Consider the following 27,495-nt stretch of genomic DNA (forward strand, 5'->3'; position numbering starts at 1 on the left):
GACAACGATAAAGTAACAAAAAAGCCCCCCCCCCCCCCCGAAGAGAGACTCTTGGAGAGAGACTCGGTTGGTTCGAGGTTTCGGTTTGGCGTTAGTGACCTTATTTTTTATTTTTGTCGTATGAGGTTTTTTTTATTTAAGCAAATGACGTTTCAGCAAAATGTATGTTCTCCTCCTCAGCTGCTAATGAGGACGTTGTATAGCGCCTAATCTTTAGAAGCTCTAATCGCTTTACAACATTAGTCAACACCTATAAGAAAAAAAGCATATATAATGATATGATTACAAAAGCAAACACAATGAAATTAGAAAACATGAAAAACATGCTGAAAATATTTAAGGTAGGAAACATTAGTAGGTCTTTAAATTTGTTCTTGCAGTCGAAATAAGTGAGTTTTGAGAGCACTTTTGAATGGGATCACTGTGTCTTTGTGTTTAAGTTCAGTGGGCAATTCATTCCACGTTGCTAGGCCCTGGTATGCAAAAGAACGCTGTCCATATGACTTTGTTTTCATAGTGAGAATAATGAGTATACGATTGTCAGAAGAGGAGCGTAAGTATCTTGCTGGTGTATACACATAGGTGAGGTCGGATAGGTATGTTGGACTAGAGTCCGTCAGTGAAATGTAGCACAGAGAACAAATTTTGTGTTTGATTCTGGATCGAATGGATAACCAGTGTAGGGTACAGAGAAGCGGGGAGGTGTGCTCTGATCGTGGTACTCTAAGTATGATCCGAGCAGCTGTGTGTTGAATGTTTTGAAGTTTCTGGAGTAGATATTGAGATGAACCAGAGAGAACTGAGTTGCAATAGTCCAGTCTTGAAAGTACTATTGAACACACAAGTGTTTTAGTGGCATCAGCTGAAAGATATTTGCGAATTGAGCTGATGCGTCTCTGCTCAAGATATGCAGCCTTGCATATGTTCATGACATGTTGGTGCAATGTGAGAGTACTGACCAGAGTAACACCTAGGTTTCGTACTGACTGTGTCAATTTAATGTTGGTGTTGCATTGTTTGAGGTAAAGGATGTGAATGAGAAAGTCTTTGTGATCAGAATGGCCTCAGTTTTTTCATCATTCATCTGCAGCTTGTTACATATCACCCATGATTTCACATCAGAATGTTAAACTTGTAATTTTGCATCTGTAGCCATGTAATTTTCATCACATTTGCCTTCTTTATCACGGGAGGCTATGTTTATCAACGTTGAAATGCAAATATGCTCGAAACATTCAGTTAAACGCAGTCCACCGGCGCGTACACACACACACACACACACACACACATATATATATATATATATATATATATATATATATATATATATATATATATATATATATATATAGTTAGAAAGGCTCTCGCAAATTATGTTTTAATTGAAGATTACTTACGACCGCAAATTGTTGATAATAGTTTTCCATGAGAACTAGACAAATAATTCAACGCTGTACGTAACAGAAAAATAATTATTTTGGGACTGAGTATAAAATGAAAATCAAGAAATTTAATTAAGCAGACAATGAGGAACATTTTAGCTTCTAATAAAGCTTCCAGCAAATGAAAAACCTGGAAGTAAGTTCAAAATATCGACATGCAATAACAATACATAGTTTTTGATTATCCATTATATTACCACCATCAAAACCATATTACATACCTCAAAAGACAGCGCATGATGTGTTTATACCGGCGATGTTTTCATTCTTATCGAAAAACATAATTCCAGTACATCATTTTGCCAATGTAGACAATAAAAAACGTGTAAGGTATATATTATTGTGATATTTTTATTGTTAATATTTTTAAGAAACAGACAGAATATTCACATACTAAATTATCGCGGAGAAAGGGCCTGCATGTTTTTATTTTCTAGCAACTGTTTTTAGAAGAGTTTTGGGCGATTAGTCTGTTCGATAACACAACAAGCTAGACGTGCACCTGAATTTCCGGTTGTAAGACTTCCGGCGTCACCACCGAGACCGAGGTCATCCCTCTTTGCGTGTAACTGAAATGTTATACATAGAATATATCAAAAGAGTGTTCATTAAATATGACAATTATGAAACATGTTAAATAATTTCCAAGTTTAGCATGCCTATATGAGCATAGCTTGTAGAACTAATAAAATTTTTTAGTATTTTCATCTAAAGGTCAAAAAGAAGAAAATATTTTAAAAAGTGCACTCAGTTATAAATTAGTTTTTCTCCAAACTTGTGTAGGCTTCGTTATAATAATTTTTTTTAAAATTTGGTTTTGAAGGACAAGCGTCCAGGAGAGAGAGAGAGAGAGAGACAGACAGAGAGACAGAGAGATAAGGGAAGTAGGTCAGTTAATTTGCAAGCATTTAAGCCGGGAATATTGTCGTTATTTTAAACATATGCTGGAGTTTGCTTTAGAAAGATTATTTTTTGTGATTTTGCCTTTGAAATTCGGAACTTGGTGTTGAAGAGGTTGTCCAGGTAGCATTTCTTAAGGCCAATAATTTCTTTTGATAATTAAGTGCAAAAATTAAATGAAATTTCAACTTTAAAGTAACTATAATAAAGTGTACTTATGAGCGGAAATGGATTTCTAGAGTTAAGGAACTAACTATATCGTTCATTATCCGTGCATAGACTGGATTTCCTCTAAGAAAAAATGTTGCAAGTGCATATAGCTCTATACTAGCGACAAAGTTTAAATGTGCATCGGAGGCTGATTGCAACTATCTCAAGTTGCTTCCCCATCACGTATATTGATCACGTGTCTCATTTTTTGGGTTTTAGTTTGATATTTTTCGACACAGCAACACAACTGGGCTATATAGTGTCGAGACACTTGGAGTGAAACGCCTTGCCCAAGGACATATTCCAGTAGGCGACATGGACTGACAGTGATGGGATTCTAATTCGCATCTTTCAGTCGCGAGTACGGCACACTAATTACTGAGCCCTCGCGGTTCTTGTACACTTTAAATGTATAATGCCTCGTAATTAACGTTATTACAACAACAACAACAAAAAATCCCCTAGTGCAAGTTTTGCAAGTTTAATCGCCCTAGAATCATGTCACATACGATTATTTGATAATTCGGAATGTAAAATACATCGATATTAGAAGTGTATTAAACTGTCTTTTATCCCTTGATGATCATGTAATTTTGAAAAGCTGCTGGCCCTGTGCAGAATTAAATGGTCCGGTTGTTTATCATATTTTTTTCTGAACTGGCACATTGGATACACTAACGATAAGTCAGTAATAAAAACTTATCATTAACCACAAGGTAGAATAGGGAAAATACAACACTTAACGTTTAAAACACAGAACAGCAGGAACTACAAATCAATTTCGAAATATCACTAGTGACTTACTACCATTTATCCACCATTGGGGCCCCGAGTGACCCAGTGGTCTAAAGCACTATCCGTTACGGATCACTGCCATCTCACCTCTGTCTGCGTGGGTTCGACTCTAGGATTCAGACAATGTGGGTATGTGAGAAAGCTTGCCAGTAGTTCTCGTGGGTCGGTGGTTCTTTCCGGTGTTTTCCCGGGTTCTTCCTCCACCATTAATACTGGCCGCCATGTATAGCCTATCTTGTGCTGAAAAATGGCGTTAAACCCCACAACAACAACAACAACAAATCCACCATTTGTAAGTTAAAATTACACGTATGATAAAATCATCTTTGAATACTGTTGCAAATTTAAAAGCTCATAAGAGGTTGTAAGGTAAGTGTGGAGTTAGCTTATTCGCAAACTGTACTGAACCAAGTGAAGTTAAATACATATAGTCGCACATCAAACATGACAAATACAATTGTTTCCAACTGACTTATTGGTTTGAAGATGTCAAGTCAGATACACCGCGAACAAAATCACCGCGGTCGCACATTGGTATGTAGGAATTTACTATCCAAAGAAATAATTGTTTCGAACTCAAAGTAATACAGTTTAATTAATTTGGACATTTCTAGAAATCAATGCAATTCAAAAGTCAGCTTTTGCTTTGTGTATATTAGAGAGTGGCTGAGCTCTCCAGGATTCTCAGACATTTTCTCCCTTTTCATGCCGTATCACTTCATCAAAATATTTTGCGAGGGAATATCGTTGAAAAATCCATGAAGAGTTTCGACACGGATATATGATCGGACGAAGACAGTGGTCGACGTAACTCTTGAGAAAGTTCCGCGTCGTTCTTTTGTTTCCGAAGTTGGAAAATAATTGTATCTTGCAACTCTTTGAAAACTAAAACCAATTATTATAAAACAAAAATGAAATTTGGAAGTTAAAATAAAATTTTGTTTCAAACTTTACAGAATTATATTACAATGTTCATGTCATGAAATAAATTCCATTCCTTTCTGGCCGTTTAGCAGCAAGTTCATGTAACATGTTTCCAACGATCACCTATATCTGATAATCCAAATTATAAACGCTAAGGAAAATCACTCGAAAAGGATTATTTTTCTAGGGAAAAGAACCCTCAACTAAGCCATCTTCAATTAATTATCGACAACATACCGGTCTGATCACACGAGTCTACTGGATAAAATCAGTTAACTTTCTTGGATAAAATTAAGGTCGATGATTGAACTATCTCAAATGATGATTATAACGCTCAAAACGAGGCTTTCCAAAAATCTGCTAACGACACTGGTTGGTCATTAATTTCATTTATTCTAATATTATCAGGGTCTAATCGCTTCATAGAAATACACTGTAGTGTGTATTGCCTATGCATGTTATGACTGTGAAAACTCGTCTGCGCTATCACGCGTGATCCAAGGCCAGCTGTTCGAGTGGACTTGGGCCATAATCGATGTTCAACTCAAAGATCAGACGGTCAGCTTGCTCGGATTTAGTGTAAATATGTACTATGCTTTCATTACGACTTTTGTTTAGACTGAGTAAATAAAACTTGTAAATGAAGAACTGAGTTTTGCTTCGGCACGAAAATCTCTCTACCATGCTGCAAGCGACATACGTCGGTAACAATCAATATTCAAATCTTTTCACGCCTCTTGCGTGTCATAAATCTCTCGGAGTCACGCGAGAGTCTCGCTGAGCGGCACTAAGAATAAATGAGTGCTAGTTATCAGTAACAGAGTTTGTCACTTCAACCAATACGATGTGCCTTATGTGGGTTTCGGGAGCATTTATATAAAATGGCTACATGGCTTCCCAAATTAATATATAAATTAATCACATTCAAATGAATTTGACTGGTAGATTTATGGATTTTGCCTGATCAGACAACTGAAATCGACAGGGGGAAAATGCATCTTTGCTGGTCTGATACAAGAATGTGACCAGCTGAGTAAATGCCTTTCACTGGTTGGGACAATCAAAATATGGGTGGTTGGCTTATTAGTCGGGAAAAGTCACTAAATAATTTTTACTGTAAGACTACTAATGACGGCAGGTCAGGAAAATGACCAGTAGCCTGTAGCAAAGCCGGCATGGAAAGCCAGACAAATGATCGTTTGTCTGTATCTGCGGAGGGCTGTCCAGTTAGATAAATGACTGGCGGGTGGTATCCGAGCCTGCATGACTAGTTAGATAAGTGACAGGCGGGTTGTACCTGGGCCTGCAATTGAACTGTTAGGAATGTGGTTCGTTCTATCCAAAAAGCAAATTTTATGTTTATAACCAAGAAACATTGTTGGTGTTGAAGATGAATTTGACATGGTTTGATAACTGGCAAGATATATCCATATTACTAGTTGGTATGACAAATTTAGCTGATGAGCTCGTGCAACTATCATGACCATTCAAATGAATAAAACCAACTAAAAAAACAAAGTAATGTCCGATGAAGATTATTTTTCAGGAACAGCGACCTTTTGAATATTATACTGTGTCTAGGCAAGAAGAATAAAGTGATTTGCTTATGGGGAAACTACGATAGCCGATCCTATCTGATCCGATGGTAGGAATCGAACTCGTAAATATCTTGCCAAAGTCCAAAGCCTTAAATACTGAGCCATCACGGCTTCGACAGAAAATTAAAAAAGATTAATTTTGTAAAAGTAAAACTCCGGCAGTTATAGTGTAAGGTAGATATTTGGCAAAACAAGAGCTTGCGTAAAATGTATGGCCATGTTTAGGTGTATTTAAAAGAAAAAGAATTGTTGCTGTACGTAGAATACCATTTTGTTAACGCTTTTCCAACAATCATGCTCTCACAAACGTTTATATCAGTTCTAAATTAAAATGCAAAACAAATAAATTAAACAAGCAAGTAAATACATAACTTACCACGAGACCCCGGCCGAGAATGGAGTTAGGTCCGACCAGATTTGCTAAATAGTCAGAACCAGTGTCAGCCACACGACCTCCGTTACGTTTCGACTCGACTACGTTTCCGAAATCACCGAGATGACGCTTTCTGAAATAGATTTTTGTTACATTAGCAAACATTACATTTCCTTTAATCTGTGATGAAAATGCTCACCCTCTTCCGGTCATTCCCTACACTGATTATGTGTTGAATGAACACGTATGCCCCACTACATTAGTTAAGAAGCTGAACTGATTGCAAAACGTAACCAGGCGAACAGACACACTGGCAAACATGGATAACCGGGGAGCAACCGGGGATAAAAGCGAACAACACTTTTTATATTTATAAAACAAAAAGTTTGTTTAAAAAAAAACTAGGAGAAGCCCGGATGTTTCTTACCCAGGGCCAGTGATCGCTCTCTACGACCCTGCTGACAAACGGACAGACAAAAATGTACTAATGCAGCTGTATACATTGCTGCTGTAAATTATTGCTGAACACAACAAAAATTTAATAGTATAGTTTTTTGAGCATATGCATGCATCAAATGGATTTTATTATATTAGTAAGTAAGCATAGAAAGTGGAACGCCCAAATACTTACTTCTTTCGTAAACACAATGTTTTGAGGAGTTAAAAAATGCCCAGTCGAATTCCGCAACACGCATATAATATTTGACAAATTGTGCCATGTCCACCAGCGCACCTGCTCATGCCTGACTTCCCTTAAATTCATCTCAGCAAACCGGTACCTTTTCTTTATAACAAGTCTACCGTGCAAGTAAAAAACACTTTTCAATTAGCTGAGCAATAGTTCGAAATAATTTCGCGCAATGCTACTTCTCGATTACTACTCCATGACATATTCCAAATATCTCTTCAGAGTTGATAGAGCAAGAAAACTAGGTAGGTGTGACCTTCTTTTTCCCGCGATGTGTAAGTTCATCCAATCAAATATACTAACCAGACGACATGACTGTAGTGACAACAGTGCCACAACAACTAAACTAAGTGACCAAATCGTTGACCTGATTACTGGAGCATGGACAGAAGGACAGTGAGACCTACTTTTTGTTAGTACTTAGTAGTACCCATCAAGTATATACAATAGTGTTAAGTAAATTTAGCTAAATATAGAGGGTTATGGTAGTCATTAGAATGTTAAAAGCGGCTCACTGTGACTTACTTTTGCCCTCAGTAAATAGTATCTTTTAAGATCCATCAAGTGCAAAATGTCATGACCTTACATACAACATTATGATATAAACTGAGACCATGACGCAGTTCAATAGCATTACGGTATTCCAGTTTTTAAAGCAGAGAAGGCGTATCGATGTTTATTGTTGTTGTTGCGATTTGAATTTTTAACGTAGCTTTAAGTTTTTCAGTCATATCGCTACGATGTCTGCAACGTCTGGGGAATATGGCAAGCGAAAGTATGGGATTCTATAATGATACAAGCCCTTTTTGATAATCAGACGAACGGACTAATTCGTCAAGCAAATCTCCTCTCTTTTTATACAAAGTTTCTTAGGACACAGCCAAATATGGTCATAGGTCTAGTTCTTGATTTTACGCCAGACTTTCAAGGTGAGGCTTCGTGGTTTCTTACAGACTACCGTCTGGATTTATGTTCGTTATTAGGCAGAAAAGTTTGCCACATCGGCTTATTTACCCACTCAGGAGGAATTTTCGGAATTCGTTAGTTCAGCTACCTACATAACTTACCAAGTGTAGTTTTTTTTGCTGACTTACAATACAAGAGAAATGTATAGTGCAAGAGAGTTTTGCCTTTTTGCTCATAAGGGCGCAATCTATATTAAATAGTATATAATTGTAAAACCGAAATAAATGAATTTAATCTCAATATAATTTCGTAGAAAATTACATTTAATATAATTTAATGAAAAATTATTTTTAATACAATTTAGAGAAAATTTCAATCTTATTACTTTTACTTTAAAAAAAATCTGTCTTAATAAATATAATGATTTTATCCACCTTAACCCGTGTATTAAAACTGCGGATTGACTATTTTATTTTAAATGCACTTATTACAAGGAAAATGTGTTAGCATAGCCAGATTTTGTTAAGCTAGTTTGTAATGAATAATTCTTGATTCCATGAGAAATCTGTGGTTGAGACCAATAATTATGCTTGAGGGCATCCCTTTTGGAATAATGCTTGACAATAAGAAGTCAGATTTCCTCTCTTTAGGTTTTTTTTGGATACTCCAAAATGATGAATGAGCGAATCACGTGGGGGAGAGATGAAATGAGATAAGCTTTCAATACGTTTTTATAAATATTATTCTAAGTAAAAGATGATACCATCAAACTTCAGGGTGGGGATTTTATTGAGGTAATCAGAAGGCTTCGTAATAGTATAATATGCCACTTCATTCTGTCAATAATTATTGTTCAACAGTCGCGATCAAGTTTTCTTTGGTCATTGAGAGACCTAAATCAAACCTCCGCGATTGTTTTTGCTTTTGAAATTTCCTGTGATTTACCGCGAGGCTCTATGTGTAGCTATTACTGGATATTTTCATTGATCTTTGATAAGTTTATGGACTTTACAATAAGGACATTCATAGCTGCATTTGAAGCGAAAATTCAAGTCATCCGCCTCTAAATCATTAGTAACTTATTAAGGTGTTTATTTTCACAAATAAGTAATTATACACGGGGGCTACACAAAACGTCGCTCACAGAGAGCATCCAAAATTACTTAAATTGCCTTTCTTTTGATTATATCGCGTATAATCTATTGCTAACCTGTTGGCGTTTTCATTCCGGAACAGGTTTGATGTTGTTTTTCTAAAACAGTTTTGAGACACCTTTAAAAAAGTTAAATGCAGGTCATCTTCATTAAAGGTTTTGTGTTCTCGTAATTTTAATTCGATTTTCTAGCAATAGTAAACGACAGCGGCCTGACCTGTCTAATTATCGAAAAAAAAAATGTTCGAAAACGTAAACGAACTGAAATTGAAGGAAATCCCACTGAAAAAGGAAATGAATGTAAGTATTAGATTATATATTTAATAATAAAACGCTAGTTTAATAAATAATGTGAAATTAAGTCTATATCTAATCTCTTTGTGAACTTTCTTTTGAATTTCACCATATCGACATTCAAAAAATATTACCAAATAAAAGCATTTCCTCGCATAGCAATTTGACAAAGTGTTAGTTGAAAATTTTAATTAATTTTACGAAAAAGAATTCAGTCGCACTCAGCCGACAAATATGAGCTGACATGCTAAACAAGAAAATGATGGTTAAAAATTGATGATATCTTTCGATTGATGAATAATGACTAAATTATTTAGACATACAAACTGATATAAATGCTACTTGGGGGTAATTTGTATTAACGTATTCAAAACCAAATAGATATCGGGCGTGGTCACCGACACAAAACCTTTTGTTGAGACACACAGTTGAGTAGCTGACTGCAAAAGCTGAAAAAATTATTAAATGACAGGTTAATAGTTGGCCCTTTCAACCTACTGATTTTAGCACGCTACATTTTAAGGTTTGGTGGGTCTTCGGAAAAGGTTCGCGGCAGTGGTGGTCTGCGTCGTCATTTGGTTTAATTAACACCTTCTGCGCGCCGATCCCCAGCGTCGTCAGCGTCCGGTAAGCACATCGACGACCGCGTCGATGTCATCGCCCCCTCTGCTGCTAAGTAGTTATTTACAATGATCTTACAAACAGAGTAACCACTAACTCCTCCTCTTGTAGATCAATTAGGTTATTTGACTGATCGGTGAGTCTGAAATTAATTCTCGTTAAAAACCGATTATGGCATCTCATATAGACCGGATTAATCGGACTCTCAACTATTAAAAATCCGGGAGGGGCTGTTGGTGAAAACGAATAAAGGATATACCCCTGTTGAGCCTGATTTGATTGCTTGGTATCCACCTGGTAACTCCCTTCGATAGCATCACACACTAGATTGATTGCTATCACCGATGCGATATTTACGTTGTATGGGGCAATATGCCTACCACCATCTCCGTTATCGTGTCTGAGGATATGAGTTGATGGACTGAGAAAATCTCTTAATGATTTTCTTAGTTCTGGCGCGTTGTATCCTGGAAACCTAAAATTGGGTAAATTGGCTTCTATAATATTATTCTGGGTTAGAAATTTTTGTTTATTACCATCGCTGTTAGCAGATATTGTCTCAACGATTCGTTTATTAATATATTCCATGTCTGATATAAGTTGATTTAACACCTCAACGTGTTTTTGTGTTTTTGTTTTCCGTAGCTGTTCTAGTTGTGATTGGCAAATATAATTAATCTCGATAAAAAAATTATTGATATCATTTAAACTAACTGTGACCACGGCGGACGATTCAGGAGTTTCCTTATACGGAAAATACCATTGCATGGTATTCCTGTTTTGAAATATAAACCTACTGGGTAATAACGTGCTTTTTATAATAGACCAATCATTTCGATACCCGGGATTAATCTCATGATACGATTGCGCATTCGTGTGCAAGTCCGCGGAGATTTCATGAGGTGGATTCTTAGGCCATCCTAGTATGGTTCTTATTGAACTGTTATAGATATCAACCATATACCCCGGTGTGCTTATTTCAATCGTCGACGATAACGTCGGTTCATGAACCGTAATAGCGATTTTTGATTCTTTTCCTGTGATCGATTTTATCCTGCGTTGAAATTCTTTATCGATTTGTTCTATTTGGTATGACCCAGTTGGTATTGTAACCTCCTTCCAGTCTGGGGTTTCATCGGGTTTATTTGTCCATGCGAAAACCAGCGAGTTATTAGGTTGTTGTCCGTTGAATGCTTCCGCTCGGATATTAGGCCAACTGTGATATACTCGCAATTTTGCCAGCGCTATCTCCTTCACTGGAACCGGTGATGGAAAGTTCACACTGAATTCGGGTTTCGTTGACGTTATCGATATCATACTTGTTTGTACCGGAGTGGTGTTCTCCGCGATCCGTTGAAGCAACTGAAACCCTTCGGGGTTCAGCGACATTATTATTATTCGTTGTGTCTAATTTCAACAACCAGAGCCCATTAAGGTGGTTCCGGCTTCCAGTTGAAAATCCTCGATTTTTGACATCGCGGAGTTATGCAACTGGACCATCGTGGAGAATTCAACATCGGATATAAACGAATTATCGATCGACAACGAGATCAACCCGGATAATTTCGAGTACGCGTCGGATACTATTTGATGTTTTACTGTATATTCGTTTAGTTTTTTCTGAAAACACGATGATATCTTCCTAGTGATTGCGTTGGCGACTCCAGCAATTGTTGTCATCGCGGAGACAGCGATTGGAACAGCGATCGGGGCTATTGTGGTCACCGTGGATAAAACGACGCCGGTACCGGCCACTATACCCGACACCGAGTACACGACCGCGTCGATGGTGGTTATTTTTCGGCGGTATTTTTTTATTTTTACACGGTATTGTTCGGAAAGCGTTTTCAAGTTCGCGGAGAATTCTTTTGCGGTATCGAATCGATATTGATGTGACGTTGGTGATGCCTCTGATTCAATTACCCTGGTGGTCATTTTTATTCTAAAAGAGCTAGTGTTTTTAATTACTCACTTAGATTCGCTACAAATTCCACATACAATGTAATGTTTGCCCCGGTTAAATTTCTATCGACGGCATAAATTGTGAACGGTTCAGTTGCGTCCTTGTCTATAATTGTTGATATTGTATTGTCAAACCCGGATGAACTCGACGATAATATATTAAACTGCATCATTGAAACCAGTGTCAATCGATAAATACCCTTAACAGTTGCGGTGATATTTACTGTATTCCGTGTAGGAGTCCAAGCGAATGATCCATGCCGAATTGTGTATACTGTGTTGACGGTGTTCTCGTGAGGGATTTTTATTTTTTCGAGTTGCTCTGTCATTTTAGGTAGTCTGTCTTTAATCGCCGCAACATCAGTTTTAATCGTTCCTATTTCCTGTATATGCGTGTCCACATCTTTTTTGTTCGCTGCAACCCTAGTAATGAGTGTATTTATTTCCTGTATATGCGTGTCTATACTTTTTTTGTTCGCTATAACATTAATTTTGAGTACTTCTATTTCCCCTTCATGCACGTCTATACTTTTTTTGCTCGCTATAGCATTAATGTTGATTGTTTCTATTCTCTGTCCATGCGCGTCCACATTATTTATGATCGTTGTAACATTAGTAATGAGTGTATTTATTTCCCGTTCATGCACGTCTATACTCCTTTTGTTGGTTGCAACATTAGTGTTGATTGTTTTTATTTCCTGTCCATACGCAGTGATATCATTTATAGTTATTGTAATCTCATCCGGTTTGACATTTTTTTTACCAAAAGAATTTATCAACGGCGTTATCAACCCTGTTAAAATTTTTTCGTATCGAGGTAAATTGACCCGACAGCGTCGTAAACTCCGAAATAGTATTCTTTATTGTTGCAATATTTGGTTCGGTTACCGGCGGGGTCCGAAAAAAACTAGCGGTAGTGAGTTGTATATCGGTTACCAATCTATCCAACCTTATAAAACCGTTCTGGGCGGATATTATCCTATCCGTTATCATCGATATATCTTCACCCGGTTTGAGTCGTCCGTCGCCGGTATACAACACGATAGCGTTCTCGGCGGCATCACGCTGTCGTGTTAAAACGTCATTCAGTGACACATTTCCGGATTTCAATTTACCCTGGCGGTCTTGAAATACAACTATTTCGTCCGGGTCAACACTGGTTAAATTCAACGTATCAGCGATTTCATCCTCAATTAGTTTTTTTATGTCGGCGGCGGCCGTTTCCTTGGATTCTTTCAGCGCCGAAACCGGTCGTCCCCAGATATCAATCATTATTATTGTAAATGTTATTCTCTAAAATCCGTTGAGCTTCTACGACCCCACTAGTGTATTCGTTTACAACCACATGAGGTGGTTTCCGCGATGATGAAATCGCCGCAAGTACGTTCAATACCTCACGGCCACATATCGGTGGGTCACTTAATCGCTGTGTTGGCAGCGTGGAATAAAAAACCCGGGCCGAACACGCCCGGGCTGAACACGCCCGGATATACCGCATGAACTCTTTCGGCGGAGCTAACCCGTATGAATCAAAATAGACGATTGCACGCGGATCAATCGCGTATGCAACCCAATGAGTTCCCGCTCCGGAGGACCCATCGAGGTTAATTATGCCGGTTTCAATATTCCTTGGTGCCGCCGGTAATTGATCCCTCATAAAAACACCTCTGAAGTTTTTTATCGCTAGCGCGTTTGCGGCGTCTATTAAATCAAAATTAGACATTGGAGTCATTAACTCCCGAGTCAATAAACGGTTCCCGGTAGTCTTAGACCCTTTCCCGAATACCATGAATACGGGGTCCCCGGTAGTCTTAGACCCTTTCCGGCCACGGGTCGTTTTTTTTTGTAGCCTTTCCCGGTTGCCTTCTTCAATGCCATTCCCGCCGCGGTACCAACGGCTCCTAACGCCGCCGCCTTAGCCACTGCTGGGGCCGCCGCGGCAATCAACGCTGGAATCGCAGCTAACAGCGGAAATATCCCACCGGTCTTTTCCATGTTTTTAATTGCTGCGGCTGAAAAATCTATTTGAACACCCTTTTTATTCTTCATCGCATCATTGAAATGTTTTATTTGACGCGCCGTCAACGATATCTTATGATTACCACCCGCCATCTGCGACGGCTTCAGCGTTATTGTGGTCCCGCATTGTTTAGCCGACTTTGATCGTAATTTCTTGACTTGACCATCAGTCAACTCTACATTGACGACACTATACGACATTTTATTGTAAACGCGTTTTGTGCTTTCAATTACATGTTTTCCACTGGCGCATCAACGATTCTCATTCGTCCACCAACACCTTCTAGCAGCATTGATTTATCGCTGAGAATGACAGCAACCGCTCTATAATTGGCACCACCCGGGGGTATTATACGAGCTCGGAAGTGTATATCAACGACGGATTGTCTCGTTAAATCAAGATGTTCCAGCGAAAAATAATAAATCGGATACAGGTTTTTAAAATCAAGTTGTGATATTTGCAAACCGGTGTCGACGTTTTGATCACGACCCATATATGACAGCAATCGATGATACACACGTGCGATATGGTTTTGACCGTAATTAAGTTGTATATCCTCAGATGGTTCCTGCTGGCCGTTTATTCTCAGCGAGACGTCAGTAACGCCTAATTGATCAAATATCATATGGCTGGATAATTGATTATCAACTCTCGTCATATCCTGCAACGCAACAAATATATGACGCGGAGCCGAAATACCTTGTTGTGATGCCAGGTTCCATGTGAATATACCATTGATATTTGATTGCTTAGTATCTGTTGTTGTTGTTAGCCAACTTAGTAATGATTTTCCTCCCTGCTCCATGAAGGATAGCAATCGTGCCTCTGTGGTAATGGATGGAGTCAACACCGGCATCCACAATGACATTTTAGTTAAAACGACTTTACCAGGGTCATTATTTGGATTTGCAGTATCCGCTGGAATTCTCCAAATTGCATTTCTATCATCACCTTTTCGCACAAGTACCACGGTATGCTTTGCTCCGTAGATAACTTTTCGCACGTTCCTACAAAATCCAAATATATGATGCAGTGGAATCGCGCATGAGAAAGATCTACGCGGTCCTGTTAACATTGATATGCGTGTTACGGCTCCGATGTTGAAATTAGGATCGCTGTTTATAATCATATTCTCAATATCAGCATCAGCGTCACCAGCATTATTTCTTGGTCGTCTTACCACAAATTGCGAGTTTCCGGCAGTGTTTCTAGTATCCTTTGCAAACATCATAGATGGACCCGCTGATCTTGTGTAATCGTCGGAATATCTTGCTAGCCCGATTATTGTTGTAGCAACATCAACATCGCGTTCTATAGACTCGATCTCTCGCCCGTCAATGAGATATTTTGCGCTCTCAAACAGCGCCATTACGCCGTTATTGACTAAGCCAACTTTGGTACCATCTGGATACGGTGCTGGTACAGCAGGAGTATCGGCCTCTGTTACAAGTTCTCCTTAGATTTCAATAAACGCTTCACACGGTAAAAAGTATTTACTGGTATCATGGACTTGAAGTTCAATTCGCGATCGTATGTCGGGTTGTACTGCATAATAGGAATAAAATTGATAATTACGGACGGAATCATCCTTGTGCACTGGTGCGTCCATATCAAACGCCGGATCAGCTGTTCGTTTAAACATTTTATTTAATAATACGCTGATGCATCTAAATCATCGTCGTCGTTTTAAACCACTCCCCGCTATTATGTTTGCGGTGTCATCTTGATTACTGTTTACCAACGACTCTAGTTTTTCTTCCACGGCGTTATTTATTACTTTACTGACATTCGCAGGCATCACTGTCGTTGATGGCATCTGTTTTTTTCTTGAAAATCTCTTGGATTTCACCAACGACATTAGTTTGTCCCGCGCGGCTGAAAGCGCCTTTCCGGCAACATCTCCAATAGCACTAATTCCCTTATCACGAATAACATCAATAGCCTTCATTCCTAATTGTTTGGCTAACGGCGCTACTTTTGGAGCCATTCTTGTAAATAACCCCGCAATGGTGCTACCGAGACCATCTCCATAGTACGCGCGGTAAATAGGCAATCGCGAGTTTACCACGTAGACGAGTACTGGTTTATCATGGTTGTAGTGTATGATCATCCTTATTAAAAACACCAGTTTTCCAATTAATCATCCACGAGTTCGTCTATGAGCGTTCGATATGTATTAATGTCTATGATACCGCCTGCAAATAACCGCTTGCAAATATCAGCAGCCTCATTGATTATTTCCGTAGAGTTATTTCCGGCTCGTTTTCCTCCAATTAATACCTCTAGCCGTGATATATCACTGAGAACACTATTAGGGCAGGTAACACTAGCGTTTTCAACTAGACCACTACCACTTGGATACCCCTCTCCGCTTGTTTTTTTAGAACCAGCTTTTTTTTGACGTTTTTCTCGGACTTCTTCTTTTTGCTGTTGTAGTATTTCTTGTTGTTGTCGTATATCATAATCATCAATTCCTTTTTTAAATTCTTTATATCCCAATTCTTTTGTATCCAAGCGATCAATCTCTTTATTCGTTTTATACAACCAATTAACCCAGTCATCTCGTTTTATATTACTGTTTTTATACTCGTCTTTTAAAAAGTTTTTTCTTGAATAATAGCTTTGAGCGGCAAAATTACCAAAAACCCTATACTCGTCGGATTTCAGTAATTGAGGTCGTTTTATTTGTGCTATAGCCCCTTCAGTGAGTTTATCTATAAAGGGGACTCCTTTTTGAGTGGAAATTTTTTGAAGTTCACCAACATCACCCTGTTCAGAATCATCAATATCAGCTAATCGTTCATACTCTCGTTGGGTTTTTATATCACTGGAAAGTTGTTTTATCCGTTGCTGTGTTTGTTCTGTCTCTGCTGCTATCTTTTCAAGTACAGGAAGAAGAGGCGCCTCTTTCCGTTCGCCCTCCTTAGGAATATCCCCGTATATTGCTCGTTCTGTTGCAGCTGTAACATCCTTAGTCGCTTTAGTTACCGGGGCAAATAACTGTTCGCTTCCAACAGTAAAATCGGTTTGCATTTGTTGTCGCGTTTGAAGTTTCTCTCTCACTCTGTCTCGTAACGGTATAAACTTTTTAAGCGCTGCTAGCCGCTCTCTGGCTAGCCGAGTAGTAAGTGATTCACCTACCATTATTGTAAATTGATCCGCAATTTTCTAATTTTCCGCCGAGTGTACCATCGGGAGCTCCACGGAGTTTTCGTCTATAATCCTTCTAATGTTTTTGATCTTACTAGAAATCTCCCGGCGTCGTTCATAAACACGTCCGAGTTTTTTTCGTATTATTTCAACGGCAGTAAATAGTCCAATGAATGCATTTGCGTCATTGTGGTACAGGTTCTCATTAATCGTATGTTGTAATCGTTTTATAAAAAAATACTCGCGGGCCAGGGTAAAACGCCCCCGTTTCGACTGTTCGTTAATAATCTCATAATCGGATAATATTTTTTCACTGTCGAGACCATCAGATAATTCAATTCCTTGATTTTTTAATTTTGAAATCTCAGTTAATATATTATTGATGTCTTCGATATTCATTATTCTTATAAAACATCTTATTTCTAATATCAAAAATTTTAATAAAATTATTGGGGCCATTTTTGACCCCGTTTTTTGTATGGACAGTACAATGCCGTAGATCTCCACTCGAGTGTTGTGGCAGATTGCAGGCATACATGGACAGTACAATGCCGTAGATCTCCACTCGAGTGTTGTGGCAGATTGCAGGCATATACATATACTTAATTAAGGACATTCACATCTTGGAACCCCAAAGCATACATCTCCGAGAGGGAGGCCTAGGGTGACAAACGTCATCGTAGACCGCCCAGAAGATATGCTTGGGGGACATCACTACATGTACTTAATTAAGGATGAAATGATTGATGGATGATGGGACGACACAAGACAGCACAAACATAAAACGACGGGGCGGAACTCTACGGCCAATTCAACCAATCAAAAGCAACCCAATTAAATTAACCCGGTTGCATGATTGTGAACAAAAGACAACCACACGCCTGGGTCAAGAGCGTGGGTTAGTTTTGATTAGTTGAATTGGCTTTCGAAAGCCCCAGGCTTATAACGAGTCATCTTATATATAAAGTGACTAATACAGCGGCGTCAGTCACAAGGTGTGTGTTAATTTGAATTCCCTTGAATCGTTGAATCATTAAATACTTATTAATGGTGTTTCACGGCATTTAAATGAAACCAAATACTCAAATAAAACATTAAAAAAAAAGAATACAGCTGTTAGATAACAGCGTGTATTTCATTAGTTTTCATCGTAAAATGATTAATTAATCGCAACATTAATTGGACTTCAAGGGACATAACTCTTGTCATGCGACGCTATCACAAAACGAGTTATCTCCCTTTGATGTTATATATGAAAATCGAATTCTGTGTCCGGTCTTTTTTGAGATCGCTGTTTGATATACTCGTTCTGCAACTCTTCGTATTGAGGCGATACAAATGTCAAAATATTTTCCTGCCTCATTCATCGACTGAAATATTTTTTCCTCGTGAGTTGTTGTATCAAATGACTTTACGGGTTTTGCTTTCTTTGAGTATTTACCAGTTTCCCCTTTTTTGGTATTTTGACTTTGCGAGATAGCTTGCAAGTTTGTAAGAGAATTATCAGTCTTATTATTATTAATATGATCAATAACAAGCCCATTCTCGATTATTATTAATATGATCAATAACAAGCCCATTCTCGATTAATCCGTTAAATGCTTCAAATACCGCCCTATGAACAAGATAGATTTTTTTCCCGGAACCAAATATCAAATATCCGTGATTATTTACGGTACCAACCGGCTTCTTCAGTCTGCGGTTTCTAACAATGCCGTCGCGAGATGCCTCGTAATTGACGAGCAGGGGATGCGGCTGAAATTCTAGGTCCATTTGTATAATAATACTACTTGTCTAATTTATTATTTGGTTTAATTATGAATCTTTCAACGTAGTCTTGGGGGGTTTTGATGACGAAGTCAGCGGTGGGGTCAATGACGGCGTTTTTTATTCGCTTGTCATAATAGCGTTTTAGTTCCCTGTATCGCTTTCCGCCACAATTAATACACAACTGCGATTTTCCTCTTACACCGACGTGGCAAACCAAGCACGGGAGGGGGCCAAGAGAACCATTACGAACGCTTTGTAAATGATACCCGCAGAATTCACCTCTGCATGATTTATTGCACGGGGTTGTCGACCCAATCATCAACCATTTGCATTTATTCATTATACTATATTCTTTTATTTAAATACTTGTTTTAATTATATGGATGAGTTTGAGAGATTAGCAGTAATTAAGCCCTGGAAAAATATTAAGTTCAATCTCGATAGAGTCCTCAAGGACACACCAAAAGCGTTAATAAACGATAAAACCCTATTGAGTAAAATACGCGATTGTATCAATGAATTCAAGCGTGATGGTGCATCTCATAGTTGGTCAACATTTCGAATTGATGGTGTTGTTGATGCTACCATGAACGACAACCGCGCAGCAATGATAATATCACAACTTGACGGTAAAAAGTATTTCTTCAGAGTAAAATTCATTGTCCGGGTGGAATCAGGTGATTGGATCATACGTGATAAATTTGAACCAGTTCTCAGCGACAAGAAAACAGTCACTGTCAGCCGCGACTCCAAGCCGGGGCTGTTAACCGGAATTGACAGACCATACTATGAACGAGCGTATCCTGAAACAGCAGTTGTTTATGGAATATACCCGTTAAATAAGAAACCTGATATCCGAAAACTGAAACCAATGAGACAGTCAACGGGGATAAATTGTGTAGCAGAACGAATAATAGAGCATTTTACAAATGCGTGTCGAGGAAACAAATTGACTGATTTACGACGTAGCAAAATCAACCAGTGGGAACTAACCGTAAAAGAGCGTGGAGCAACCATCAGCGACATAGCGAGATTAGAAACATCGCTGAGATTTCCAATAACCGTTACAACGATAACCGGTGAAGTATTATACGAATCGAAGTATAAATCGAAGGGAGCCCCAATCAAAATTATTGATCATAACGAACACGCATGGACGCCCGTGATCACAATATTTCCACGGGATAGAACAGTAAAGTATGTACCCGAAGAATTTTTAGGAGAAGAATTCTCCAAGGATGGTTTTCTCGCGGAGAGGAAACTATTTGATGCTATTGCCTACTTGTGTAAAAACGACCCTGTATCAGTGTGGTTACTTCGCAGCGCTGAAAACGATGCGGATACCTTTGATCAGTTTGTAAGACCAAACGGCGAATTATATCGCACTGAAGCATTTCACAACAGGATGAAAAAAACCGCCATGGAATTTGAGGAGCATGATGAACAACTGCTAACAAATTGTTTTACGATTCCATCGGTTGTAGCTCATGTTGCAGCAAGGAAAAATGCGTGGAGACCAACGCGCAAGGAATTTCTGCCGGATGTACAATCCAGTTGTTTGGAGTATTATCACGGTGGACTATGGAACACTGAATACAACCGCGACGCTATGATCTCGGTTGATATGGTTGCCTGTTATCCAGCGAGTTTTCTCGGGTATGGATCCGCCGCTGAGTACTTTAGACGATTTGGACACCCCAGACATGAAATGACTCGTGTTGCTATTAATGGACCACTGCCTGATTTTGATTTAACCGGATTCGCTCGCGTAGTATCATTTGAATTCGCGGCAGGACTTCATCGCTGTTGCTATATTTGGATTGGTAGACACATGGCTGAAAAGAAGTGGCTGCCAATAGCGCTGCTACGGTATATGATTGATTGTAGCATGCTAGTTTCTTTGATTGTCAGTGACGCGATTATATCATACCGGGCGCAGACTAAAGTCTGGTTACCAGAACCGGAGCGTCTAGATAGCATAATTGACGAGTCCAGAAAACACATTGATGCCGACGAGGAATATATCGTCGAATGGTCCAGGAAGATATTCAACCAACGAAACAGAGAGGCAAAAGATCTCGGTAGAAGAATAATTGGTAAGTTTACACAAGGTGGAAAAAACTGCGATTACAAACGATATTGCTCACGGCTGATTATAGATGACGCAGAATATGATTTCGTAATCAAGGACGCAGTGGCAAAAAATAGATACGTGAACTGCAAAACAGCTTTCTTGTCCAATGGAACGAGGTTGGGTACAGTTGTTACCTACAGCGATGGAGACAGCCCGGCGTATCCACATTTGAGGGCGTCTATGCTGGGATATGCCGCTATCAATTTATTCTCGATGATAAATAGATTCCCCGATACCGCGGTTAGAGTAGCCGTTGATTCGTTTTATGTTGACGTAGCGTATAAGGGAAACGTAGCCGAGTTTACTAGTCCGGACGAGAGTTGGGGTACATGGAGAATTAAAAATGAAATACGACGCGATTATTCCCCGTCAGCAGATGTCACCGTTGAGAACGACTACTTACGCGGTGATAAATTATCAGAATGGTCTAATGCACCATCGTGTTCTGATCCAATTTGTAGACACAAGACGGTTTATTTAAGCGGCTGTGGCGGGTCAGGAAAGACGACTCGGGCAATTGAATTATTTCGAACGCGGGCAAGTATAATCGTGCTTACACCGACCCATAGACTAGCGCGAGAAATAAAACAACGAAATGTTGACGCCGTTACTTATCACAGCTTTTTTCGATACAGCGGCGGCGAGTGGACTCCTGATCGAATGGGTGAAAAATTTATTCCCGACATTATCATCTGGGATGAGATATGTACTGTTTCGTTAGATACTTTACAAATGTTTCTTGAGTGGTTGCTGCGCGCGAATACAGCGGTAATCATGTGTGGGGACCATGGCCAACCACCACCATTTGTCGGCGAGGGTCCACATGATTGGTTGAGCGGGTTCGTGGACTATTATGAAGAAACCGATACTGATTACCGAGCACTTGATGAACAACTGCGCGAGGTTAAAAAACTAATCAGGTTACAGCCGGATAGAGTTCAGTGTGAAATAATCCGCGAGGTGATTCCGGAAACGCCGTTGAATGAATTCTGGGAAACATGGAGACCAAACGATTTGATTGTAGCGAGTAGAAAGATAGTCAGAGACACACTTCAGCGGAAGTTGTTTACGTTGCATAAGGAAAAGTTTCCAACGCGCCCAGTGCCGTTATGCTATAGACCCGCGGAGACACGGCGGCAGAACATTGAAGTTGAAATTCCAGGCCGGACAGAAAAACAAATTCTCGTGCTGAATGATATCGTGCTCGTTGATATCGGTGTCGTCGAGGACGCGCTACGTGCTGATAAATCCCCGTGGACGCTAGGATACGCAACAACAATACATTCCTCGCAGGGACTAACCATCACGGACACAATTGTTTGGATAGTTGATAATCGCATCGAATGGTCGAATCTAGTCTATCTTGCAGTGTCCAGAGTACGAAGGATAAATCAGCTTCGAAGAATTGTTATTGACGGAGCCGGTGACGGAGTCACTGACGAAGCCGGCGACAAAGTCACCATCGATGCAAGCGTCATTGATAGAAAACTCTCGGGTTACCGCCAACAGGATAAAAAAAAACAGCGGCGTTTTGATATTGATGCCGAATTAATAATCTCGCTACGACAACAACAGAATAATCACTGCGCGAGTTGCAATTGTATAATGAGTTGGCGTTATTCGGATAAAGACACTCGCCAATTTACCGTGGATAGGATTGATAACATTCTCGGTCATGTCAAAAACAATGTGAGGTTGACCTGTCTTGAGTGTAATAGACGCAACGGCGCTAGTTAAGACCACGTGGGGGTAATTGAGTATCGTTAGGTATCACTTGTAGTTGCTCGCGTGTAAATCCGCGCTGAGGAGCAGTTGAATCCAGTCTGTAGATCGGTGGTCTACCAGTTGATCGTGTTATCGTTGATATGTTATGTGTGGTAACACTCCAAATAGGATCGGTAGCCCTTTTTTTACCGCCTTCAAGCTCTCCTGGTTCATATAGATATCTAACAGTGACATCGCCGAGAATCGGCTTGGAAACGCTATCTATTTTTGATCTTCCGGGTATATACTCGTATTTAATCGCGTCGCTGGGCTTCATGTTGATTGCTCGGGTAATCTCGTTATTTAACGCTGCGATTACACCTGGCAACCTTTTAACCCATTCACGAGATCGTTTTTCTTGGATAAATTCCTTCGCGTATTGATATCCAAATAACCGTTCAGCGAGAGTCCGATTGAATCGTTCAACAATTGCCTGATCACGATGTAGCGCAGTATGACCTCGTCGTATCGCGACGCTATGATGTTTTAGCGTTGATAAAACAGCGCCGCGAAATTCACTACCGGGATCAACTTGTAATAGATTTGGCCAGCGCAGAGGACCTCTTCGATAAATCCGCTCAAACGCATCGGCTACTTCAGTTGCTGACTTTGTTTTTAACGGCTCCGCTTGTTTGTATCGACTCGCAACATCAACTACGGTTAGCGCGTATTTGTAACCGTTGTCATGCGGCAAAAATAGTATATCAGCCTGATGAACTTCATTAGGTACGCTGACATCAAAGCGCGAGAAGTTGATTTGTTTAGGCGGTGGTAGATAGATTTGCCATATAGCCTGTTTGGATAACCAATTAGCCGCAGTGGTCTTTGTTACCTTTGCAGCGCTTGCAAGCTTACCAATTGCGGCCTTCCCCTTCCAGTATCCTCTCGGAGAATAATAGATGGATTCCATCGTTTTTCTTGGATGATTGTTATTAATTACCAGCGCCAATCATTAATTTACCTTTCATAGCCGATTTTACCAACCATGAGGCCAATTTTTCTTTGACGGATTTATCAGGAATAGCATTTAGCGCGTGAATTAATTTTACATCCGCGATATGACGCTGTTGCAGATCGCTACTTTTGTAAGCAACATCATGAGCATGACACGCCTTATCGATAGCGTTTATTGGATACTCACCGGGTTTGGGCTGATTTTGATCATCGAGTCTAATATCTAATCGTGTTCCGGGGCCACAATAGCTATATCCTGGGAGGTGTTTTTCTCCTGGATACTTTGCCCACGGTGTTCCGGGGAGTTTTGATAACCTGGCTGCGATGTCACCTCCTCGCTTTTTTTTAAAACATCTCCGGGTCTAATAGAAATAAATCTAAATTTCTTTGTACCGCATTGTACACACTTGCCAGTAAGGGCCGATCTGTTATTTCTTGTTGTAGCGGTTGTCATATCATTTGTGCCAGTACGTACTCTACACTTCACACAATATAGATCCATAATTTATGTATAGAGATATGAATATAATTGATTTTTCGGCGACTAAAACAAGAGAACCAGTTAAGCATGTTGCAGCGTTACCAAACTCGATCCGGATGATTATCATCGGACCATCTGGATCCGGCAAGACGCAATTGTTACTCAATTTAATAATGAGATGGATGAAGTGGGATAAGTTGTATTTGGTTGCTCCTAGCGTAGATGATCAACGATGCTACGAGGTGTTGAAAGATTTCAACGAGAATGCATCAGCGATCGCTAAAAAAAATGTTATTGAGTTTATTACGGATATCAATGATGCACCGGGTATTGATGATATTGATGGCGACGTTAACAATCTAGTCGTGTACGATGATGTTATGTTAGACAATCAAAAAAACCCAGCTAGGATATTTTCCAGAGGCAGGCATAAAAACACTGACGTGATATATGTCACTCAACGATACACTCAGATTCCAAAAGTAATTAGAGACAACTGTAATATTCTTGCTGTGTTCAACGGCGTTGATACACACACGCTACGAAATATTTGGCAGACATGGTGCGGCGGTGACATGGACTTTAATGTTTTTCGAAACTTTTTTAGTCATGCTCAGTCGACCCCACATGGATTTGTAACGATAAATTTACATGATCCTCGGACACGATATCGTATCGGACTTGACCAAATATTCGGTTAGTTGTAAATAATTTTCATTGTAAATAACTACTTAGCAGCAGGGGGGCGATGACATCGACGCGGTCGTCGACGTGCTTACCGGACGCTGACGACGCTGGGGATCGACGCGCAGAAGGTGTTGATTAAACCAAATGACGTTTGGACGATCCCCCAACGACGACGTCGTTTTTTTTTTACCAGGCGCTGACGACGCTTGATCGTTGAGTGCAGAAAGTAATAATTAAGCAAAATAACGATTGGACAAAATGTCCGATTCGCCCCCTCTGCTGCTCGCCATGTATAGCCTATCTTGTGCTGAAAAATGGCGTTAAACCCTACAACAACAACAACAACAACAACAACTATTGTCAACTTAAAGAAATACTATGCACGCTCAAATGCACGAGACCGACTCATCCATTTAACCTTTGAACTTGTCATTGCTTTACTGTTAGATAGCGGGTGCATTACTTACCCATGTGTATCTGTCGGAGCCCCATGACTTGTACTGAAAGGGTTGAAATGAGAACCCATTGATTCACATCCGTTACTCAAGTCACGTGACTCATGCACGTGTATACCGTGGTACAGAGTTCCGTCATTCGTGGGGATTCCCTGGATTTCGATACGAATACCAAGCATCCCCAATCTTCTGCAATCCTTGGTCTGAAAAATCAAATAAGAGCTTTAAATAAAATTAGCTTGATTGAAAAATAGATGCAAAAAGAAAAGGCAAGATGTTTGACAAATCTTGATCGGATAGGTTAAACAAGAGACATATGTATATATGATTTTTAGTCAATCGAAAGTGAGACCTTATCTAAAATTATGTAACACAATTAAAGAAACAGACGTATAATGCGGAAACACAGATCGGAGTTATATTTATTAGATTACATTTATACCTGTTTAATTAAATAAAAGAGTTCTTTGTTTTTGGTTACGACCACTGTAAGGGAACAATGGGGAAAACTCTTCAAGCCTTACATTTTTTCCTGGCTTTTACACGTGTCCTTTGCATGCTTACATGTATGGTTTGTATGTTCTGTGGTTTTTGAAGCCAATTTACAGCACGTGATAGGATATACATGGCCGCCAGTATATGTATTGGAGGAAGAATACGGGAAGACTCTTGGTAAATCCATTGACCCACTGGAAATGATCAGCAAACTTTCTCACATACACAAGGTGGCAGAGTCGTGACTCGATCCCACGCGGACTGAGGCGAGGTGTTAGTGATCAGGAAAGGCGAGTGTGTATGAAACACTCGTCCATCCTGGGTCTCGTGCTTGTACGAGTGGGATTTGAATGGGCGATTTTTGTAAGTGATATTATTGTTCTCAATTTGTGCTGAATGACGATGTCAAACACTATCACAATTATCAACACCACAACCACAACTACTGTGCTTGCTGCTGCTACTACTACTATTGATACTAATACAACTATTACTATGGTCACCACTTCAACCATCGCTAACAGCGTTACCATACTAACCACTCTTTGACGAAAATACACAGTTCCGTTAATTGTCCGAGGAAGATCTTTTATATTTGGATTTGGTTGTAGATGGCATTCGGCATAAACTGAAAGTGAAAATGTTATGTTGCAACATGCATATTTAACTGATATGTTGATCAGACAAATGTAATACTAAACAAAAAGGGTGAAAACGATGACAGCCCCGAGTAAAGGGAGTGTATTTGTATTTTTGGGGGGTGGGGTGGGGTGAGTGAAGAGCTTGAAGGTACTGTCACAATCTAACAGTTTACAAATTATAATGACGTAAACTTCATAATGTATATAACATGCATATGAATTTATTCCATGCCAATCTGAACTTTTCCATCCTGAAACACAACTAACCGTTGTGGCCAATAAGCATGAATCTAAATGACAAATGAACAAGCATGAATCTAAATGACAAATGAACAATGATTACGCATGCAACCTTCTTCTGTCGTAATCGTTATATATTTGAATTCTTATCCAGCTACATAAAGAAGGAACTTTAAGACATATTGCAATGCGTCCTTTTATATTGGGAGCTGGTGCTTTTTGAAGCAGGTTTGTAAAACAGTACGCGTTAAAAGTGAATATGACTTGGCTGCAGACTGAAGAGTTTTATGAATGTTACATCGATAAACCGTCTTCTTTTTCTTCTTTATTTTTGACATGTTGCGAAGTTTACATGAATTTTATTTTAAATTGTTTGCAATAAAAGGTTATATTCGCTTCTTTTATACAAAAAATATTTTACTTTACAGAATTAAACAATTCGAGTTAAATTAGTTTTTTTTTCTTCTTCCTACTATGTTGTACAAATATTAGCACGCACTCATTTTCAGACGGAACTGCTTGTTATTCAATAAACAGTTTAATTAGAATTTTTAATATCTTCACACTTAACTCAATACAATGAATGGGCACATGTGAATTTATTTGCCATGAATATATAAACATCTTGTCTATTTTATTATGGGTCCTAATAAATTAATGAAACAAAAAAGAAGAGAGAATAAAACAAGAACAAACAAAACTCAACATAGAGGTCTTACCAAATCCACCAGGACACGATGTCGGAGAAGCCCCATCTACTGACAAGAACGATAAAACTGTCCCCAGCACAAATATAATTTTAGCATGAGCCATGCTGACACTTTTTATCTCAATAACA

The 27,495-nt window shown here is 39.3% G+C and overlaps 1 protein-coding gene across 1 annotated transcript; it reads right to left on the reverse strand.

Annotated features, from left to right (window-relative positions):
* Positions 1-1,792: 1,792 nt before the first annotated feature.
* On the reverse strand, positions 1,793-27,495 carry LOC149801092 (superoxide dismutase [Cu-Zn] B-like). The gene is made up of 5 exons (XM_089954252.1): positions 27,377-27,495; positions 26,316-26,404; positions 25,294-25,484; positions 6,246-6,375; positions 1,793-2,011 (listed from the first exon to the last, which is right to left on the reverse strand). The coding sequence occupies exons 1-5, from the start codon at positions 27,468-27,470 to the stop codon at positions 1,889-1,891; spliced, it is 627 nt and encodes a 208-aa protein (XP_089810378.1). The 5' UTR covers positions 27,471-27,495; the 3' UTR covers positions 1,793-1,888.

The sequence above is a fragment of the Sinohyriopsis cumingii genome, chromosome 4, assembly GCF_028554795.1.
Source record: "Sinohyriopsis cumingii isolate HCF-2022 chromosome 4, ASM2855479v2, whole genome shotgun sequence".
Classification (NCBI taxonomy): domain Eukaryota; kingdom Metazoa; phylum Mollusca; class Bivalvia; order Unionida; family Unionidae; genus Sinohyriopsis; species Sinohyriopsis cumingii.